Below are 7,409 nucleotides of genomic sequence, written 5' to 3' on the forward strand. Positions count from 1 at the left end.
CCAGATCGGACAGTGGACCCCGGATAGAAAAAGAATGTTCAGATTTTAGGGGGTGAAGAGAATATACTACATTGGTGACGGACAAAAACGCTGGACCCCTTATAAGACTTGGGCAATCTTCCTCCCTTTGAGCTAGCTTTTGGGGTGTGAGTTAGGCCCAAGTCCTAATTTGACAAATAATTTCGCTACAAAAAATTGCGTGGATTTCCCTTCATATGAACTGGTCTTTAATTTTTGCCCCTACTTCTCATTTAATGAAAATTTGTGGGCTAAAGTACCCTTTTAGCACAAGAGACTCTAGGTTCGATCCCCAGCAAAGTTGAAAATAATAATAATTTCACAAAAACCTATGCCTATTCGGGCGAAGTTACATAGAACCTATGCCTTGTCCGGCAAAGGTTCGTGGAAATGAAGTTCTGCCTTAATTTCGCAACTATGTAGTTTCATATAAACCTTTGCCGTGTCCGACATAGTTTCTATGTAACTATATAGCGAACATGCATAGTTTCATATGAACTTATGCCTTGTGGATTTTTTTTTTTGAATGAGCGGTGGTGCGAACCCAGAACCTCAGGACATTTTTTTAAGCCAAGGACAAAAACTAAAGACCAACAATTTGAGGGGCCACAATTAAAGACCAACACCTTTGAAGGGCAATCGTGCAAATTGCCCGGTTCACTATTCCTCACCTCGAACCTGAAGAACTCTAATTTTTAAAAATAAATTCAAGAACGCAATACAACTTGCTTCAACTAGTGATTTCTATTTCGCATTATATTTCAAATGACTATCCCATAATTGTATTCAAATGTAGGGTAAAATGGTTACCTTTTGTATCCTAAACACCCTAGCTTGAGCCTTGGAAGAGATTCTTGAAGTTTTAAGAATTTTTATAGATTTTGAACTGTAAATATGTTAGTTCGAGTGATAAATGACGTAGTTATTTTTGATAACATCCTTTCATTTCATTGTTAAAATTATTAAAGAACTCGAAATTGAGTGAAGATAATCGAAGTTTCTAGAGAGAGAAAGTGAGAGAAGAGAGCTTTCTCATTTCACAAGTCTGAGAAAATGAATGGTTGTGTTTCTACATGGGACAGGTTGCTTATATTGTCAAGACCCGACTAGGGACCATGACGGGTACTCGGAGCTACCGAGCACGACTCATTACGCTAATCATCATACTCATCCTGGACACATATAATCTCCAAGGCAATACATAAGTATACATAAGCCCTCATGGCTGCAAAAATGATATACAAGAATATACACTAATGTAACCATAAGACAACAACTACCCACACATCCGTATCTACGAGCCTCTACTAGAGTACTGAGACATAAGGACGAGACAGGACCCCGTCATACTCCAAATATATACACAAAAGAATATGTCCATAAGTAGCACCTCCGGAGTAGTGGAGTGCTCCCGTGAATCCGCTGATAAGCTTCTACAGGTCTGCACCGTCTCCCTGTCTACCTGTGGGCATGAACACAATGTCCAAAAAGAAAAGGATGTCAGTACGAAAAATGTACTGAGTACGTAAGGCATGAATGATACAGGCATAATAAAGAAATAATGAAACATGAGGCGAAGATATAACCTGTACGTCAATTGCCTCTTAGGGCGAATACTATGTCTGCTTAACTTTTAAAGGAAAACACATGTTATACATATCAATTGTACTATCATCGTTAACCCGCGTTCTGGTAACTATCGCATGCCGCCCACTAGTGGTGTCATGTCCGACCATCTAGGCACGGTATTATCTTAAGCCGCCCACCTTAGCGGTGTCATGCCCGACCCTCTAGGCACGACGTAACTATAAGCTGCCCGCCTTCGCAGTGTCATGCCCGACCATCTAGGCACGGTGTAATCTCATCATCATGTACTTATCATAAAACATGCATTAGAAATTCAATTAAATGCTACAACTCTATCGGGGTGACGTAAAGTCGAGAACCCCCGATTCTATTATGGAGTAGTCATAATTATCATGCCTCACCTTGAAGGAAATAGCATTATAAGGTGAGTCTAGCAACAATGAATAACGTCAAGGAATCATTAGCTTTATAAGAATATCATATTATAAGCTTTGGAATCTCTAGACTTAGACTCATCATCATCATCATATTCATATTCACAACACATTTCTTACCTTTATTTCATGAGAAGATCTTAATAATCCTAGACTCATGGTTTTCGGAATATAGGAAAGTTATGGAAAGACAAAGGAAGTCATGCTGTAGTAATCATGCCTTAGATACGAAGGGACTAGCCTTACATACCTTTGTATCTCTTCAACTCTATCGTCTAATTGCGTGCCTCTCAAGCTTGCAATTCTACCTTCAAGGGAATTCGTACTAAGATTAGATAATTGAAGATATACTTAAGCTTAAGCTAGAGCGACTAAGAGCTAACGAAAATTGGGAATATCCCCATTGTTTCAACCACCTTCTCCAACTGTAACAATTCCCAACCATCAGCAAAAACATCCACAATATTGTAATCAATGTTCTTCACCGAGTTATACATCATTCAATTCTCACAATTCTATTTAAAGTCATCCCTTGCCATAGCTACAACACATACCATGTTTATCCTCATATAATGCTTCTTTAACATCGTTTATATCATTTATACAAGGTCATACTCACCACATGTCAAGAACTATAATTCAAGTCAAGTCATAATTCAAGAATATTACTATTTTCATATTTGCACTCCATATCCTCCTCCCTTCCATAATCCAAGTCTTTTAACCTCTCAATACTCTTAATAACATGATTTGAACATAAAACTTACCTTTGATGATGTAGGAATGGACTTTGAATGGAATTACTTCACTTGGAGAAAACCCTACTTCAACACCAAAAAGATTCTTGGGTTCCACAAATCCTAGAGAGTATCCTTACACTTGATTCCATAATTTCTTGGTATTTACTTCTTGATTTCCCATGGATATATGATGGTATAATGAGAGAATTTTTCTAGAACTTTCAGGACTTAGAGAGAGAATCAAATCTGAAAATTTGAACCTCAACTCGTCTATTTATAGCCGAAACTGGAATGTTCTAGGTAAGCAGTTCGACGAGTGGGTCGACGGTCCGTTGACGTGCTCCGTCGATCTGCTTCTGCAGATCAGAAATTGTAGAACCATATTAACGACGGCAATCGACGACCCGTCGACGTGTCGATGGTCCGTCGATCTGTTTCTGCAAATTAGAATTCTCAGAACATAGCGACGGTGCACATTGATGGCCTGTCGACACGGCCGATGGTCCGTCGATAATATCTGTTGTCTGCAGTTTTCCCTAAATCTGCTCAGCCTGCGTTGGTTTAACCCGTTCAACTTTTAATCCTGCAATATACTTGGAATACCTGCTAGTATCTTTATACACGGGGTAAAATACTTAGCATCTCAATATTTGGGTACAAATCTCCATTCTAAGGCATACTTGACTAGGAAACCATAAGTTTTTCCTGCCATGAAAACGAGAGGTGTAACATATATAGTTAGGCCTTACCCGGAAATAAAAGACTGGGCCTAAACTAATATTTGCATATGATCTGTGTATTACAAGCTTGGTTATATCAAATACATATATGAATGAGTACAAAATAAATACATCAAAGAACCAATGATATTTTTATGTAGGGTCCATAATTTCTGAATGTGTATTTGTCACTCCAATCCCTCCCTTCCCCCCTCCCCCCTTTGATGTGCCGTAAATTTTGGCACATTTTATGCCTTTGTCACTAGAAGTGTTGCTTGTTTTTAAGTGTTTTTACATCGTTTCTTATGTTATTTTGGTGTTTTGTGGGGTTGGTTGACTAAGAAACGGAAATGATAAGAAATACTGAAAAAACGGACAACTTGGAGCAAAAAGACGGTCCGTAACTCGAGTTACGGACCGTAACGTGATCCGTACCAGAGAGGAAGATCCAGATGCGTACCGCTATAAAGGACGGTCCGTAACTCATGTTACGGGCCGTAACGTGTACTGTAAGCCGAAGGAAATTTTCAGTAGGAAGCCTAAGTAGTGTCACATGTTATGCCCAGAAGGACGGTCCGTAACTCAGGTTATAGGGCGTAACGTCGTGGCGTAACACATTGGCCACTGAACACTGAGGCCATGATCCGCTGGAAGATACGGACCATAACCTGTGTTACGGTCCGTCGCAAGAAGCCGTAACGGTTGACCTATATCAAGCTGACAAAGGACGAAATCGAAGGACGGACCGTAACCTGTGTTACGGTCCGTAACGATGCCGCGTAAGGGTGTTTTTGTCCAGAAATTTGGCGCGATTTTTGGCCCTATAAATACTTAAAGTTAGGGTTTTAATTCATCTTCTGATTTTCTTTGGGAGCATTAACTTTAAGTCTTAATTATTTGAAGTGGTTGGAGCATTTAAAGCACCAACTTCACTTTCATTCCATATTGTATTAGCATCGTAAGTATATTATGTTAACTTTTAAGCTTTCTTTGTTAACCAAAATGATGAGTAGTTAATTTTAATTCTAAGGTTGTGGATCCCATGTTGGGTATTACGTGAATGGGTTTCTACTATTGATATATGCATAATGGTTGTTGGTATTTATTCTGTCTTTGTGCGTCAGCGTTGGGTAATGATTGCAAGCATTAGCCTAAGCCATTATACTAACTTTTCTTGGGAAAGAGAGTCAGTATTGGTAAGATTGAATAACGATGACTCGGGGGGTTAACTCTCGTTTAATAGACTAACTTAGGGATAAGAACAAGTCTAATTGGCATTATTTATCGCTCTTCGATTTCAACTCTATTACATTTGAAAAAATCATAAAGAGGAAATACGGCTTAACTGTTGGGAAACATTAGGAAGTCCTTAAGAGATCAAGTGCATACTCTTAGAACAACCATTAGAAGTATATCACATTGAAACTTGAAGCATAATATCTAATCAAAATGGGGAACACAACCTTAGTCTCTCTCTCGCATTAAGTACAATTCAAGTCAAAGTATTCAATTACATTACTCAACAAATATTTCAAATTATTCGGAATAGGATTAAAGCCTTTAAAGACTAGTATCGCATACAATTAGTACCCTTTTCTCTCCATATTCCCTGTGGGATTCAACCCCAACTTTGTTTGGGTTACTATGTTTGACAACGTCCGCTTTACGCCATTAATAGGTGTAATTTGAGCGTATCACCCCCCCCTCCTCTCTCCCTCCCCCGCAAGTTAGAAGGGGCTTGAGCACCCAACTTGAGCAGCAGTTTGTGGTGCAGCAACCCGGTTAGGGGCTTAGTAAACATGTTTTCCAGTTAAGAAGCAGTTAGAACATGATGCAGTTCAACCGGGCCATCATTGAGCTTAGTTCTGATGAAGTGGCAATCCACCTCTATATGCTTGGTCCGCTCATGGAAGATAGGACTTTTGGCCATGTGAATTGCAGCCTAATTATCATAGTACACAGGGACACGAGTAGACACTATAACAATGAAGTCTGTATGAAGCTTTATCAACCATACCAATTCAGCAACAACTTTGCTAACAGACCTGTATTCAGCTTCAACTAAAGAGAGAGATATAACATGTTGCTTCTTTGACTTCCCAGAAATAAGAGAACCACCCAGAATGACATAAAACCCAGTGAATGATCTCCTAGTGTCAGGGCAGGATGCCCAATTACTATCATAATATGCAGACATGGAAAAATTAGGAGAATTGGAAAATGAAACCCCAATATCAGCAAGACCTTTGAGATATCTAAGGAGGTGAAGGGCAACTTTCATATGTGACTGAGTAGGATTTTGAAGGTATTGACTCAAATGCTCAACAACAAAACACAAGTCTGGCTTAGGATGGGTTAAGAAATTCAGCTTTCCTTCTAAAGTTCTGTAAGATGCAGGATTGGGGAGAAGGTTACCCACATCAGATTTCAACTTGACTGAATGATCCAATGGACAAGTGACAAGACTCACTATATCACACTTATATTCTTGAAGAAGATCTTGGATGAACTTTCTTTGATGCAACAGTAAGCCAGTAGGAGTATGGCACACCTCAATACCCAAAAAATGGTTCAAAGTGCCCAAATCCTTGATTCTGAACTATGAGTCCAAGAAGGACTTGAGAGTAGATATTTCAAGCAAATCATCACTAGACAAGATTATGTCATCCAAATAGATAGCAAGGAGGACAATAGAGGAGGATGTCTTTTTGATGAACAAAGAATTATCATTTTGTGAATAGATGTACCCTCTTGAGCAAAGGGATTGGGAGAGCCTAGAAGCCTATCTTAATCCATATAAAGACTTTTGAAGGTGAGAGACCAAAGGAGGACAATCAGTGGATAAGACTGGAGGAATTTTTATGTAGACTTCCTCATCTAAGTCACTATGCAAGAATGCATTGTTGACATCAAGTTGGAAAAGGGGCCATCCTTTCTTAACAGCTACAACAACCATGCATTTGACAGTTGAAAAGTTAGTGACAGGACTCAATGTTTCATTTAAGTCCACTCCTTCAACTTAGGTGTCCCCCCTAACTACGAACCTAGCCTCATGTCTTTCAATGCATCCATCAGCCTTGTACTTAATTTTGTAAACCCCCTTTCAACTAGTTGGTTTCTTCCCAGCAGGCAAGGGCACAACAGACCAAGTATAGTTTGCCTTTAAGGCTGTAAACTCAACTTTCATAGCCTCTTACTAAGAAGAAGGAATAGAGGTTGCCTGATGGTAAAAATATGGTTCTATTGTAACATTATTAACAAGAGAAGAAGAACAGATGGAAGTAAACTAGAGCTACCTAAAGATGGAGGAAGATCACAAATAAACTGTTGGAGATGGTAAGGAAGTGAATGAAATCTACTAGATCTTCTAGGAGCAGGATGTGGTGAGTTAGAAAGTACTGAGGAAGAAGAAGGAAAAGATGCAGGGGTGGTGGGACCAGGTGGGATGACAAATGTGCAATCAAAAGAAGCAGGAGGAATGATAACATGTGGAGTAGGTTTGGTAAGGGATGAGGAATAAAAAAGAAAGGTATGTTCATGAAAATTATATCCCTAGATATGAAGGTGAGTTTGGTAGTCAAATTGTAAAGTTTGTACCCCTTCATGGTGAGAGGATATCCTATGAAAACACATGGATCAGCCTTAGGTTGGAATTTATCCCTATGACACTTAGGGACAGTAGAAAAACAGAGACAACCAAAAGTTCTAAAATGGGAATAAAAAGAAACATTAACATGGAGTAATTCAAAAAGGGTTTTATTCTGAAGTATTTTAGAAGGGAACCTATTTATGAGATATTTGGCTATAAGTACACAATCCCCCCAGAATTTAGAGGGTAGCTAATAGATGTCTATGTTTCCTTTCAACAACACCATTTTGTTGTGGTATATGAGCATATGAAGTTTGGTGGA

At 39.0% G+C, this 7,409-nt stretch overlaps 1 protein-coding gene across 1 annotated transcript; it reads right to left on the minus strand.

Moving 5' to 3' along the window:
* Positions 1-5,440: 5,440 nt before the first annotated feature.
* LOC132615330 (uncharacterized mitochondrial protein AtMg00810-like) lies at positions 5,441-6,454 on the minus strand. The gene is made up of 2 exons (XM_060329914.1): positions 6,320-6,454; positions 5,441-6,097 (listed from the first exon to the last, which is right to left on the minus strand). The coding sequence occupies exons 1-2, from the start codon at positions 6,452-6,454 to the stop codon at positions 5,441-5,443; spliced, it is 792 nt and encodes a 263-aa protein (XP_060185897.1).
* Positions 6,455-7,409: the final 955 nt, after the last annotated feature.

This window comes from Lycium barbarum, chromosome 10 (genome assembly GCF_019175385.1).
Source record: "Lycium barbarum isolate Lr01 chromosome 10, ASM1917538v2, whole genome shotgun sequence".
NCBI lineage: Eukaryota > Viridiplantae > Streptophyta > Magnoliopsida > Solanales > Solanaceae > Lycium > Lycium barbarum.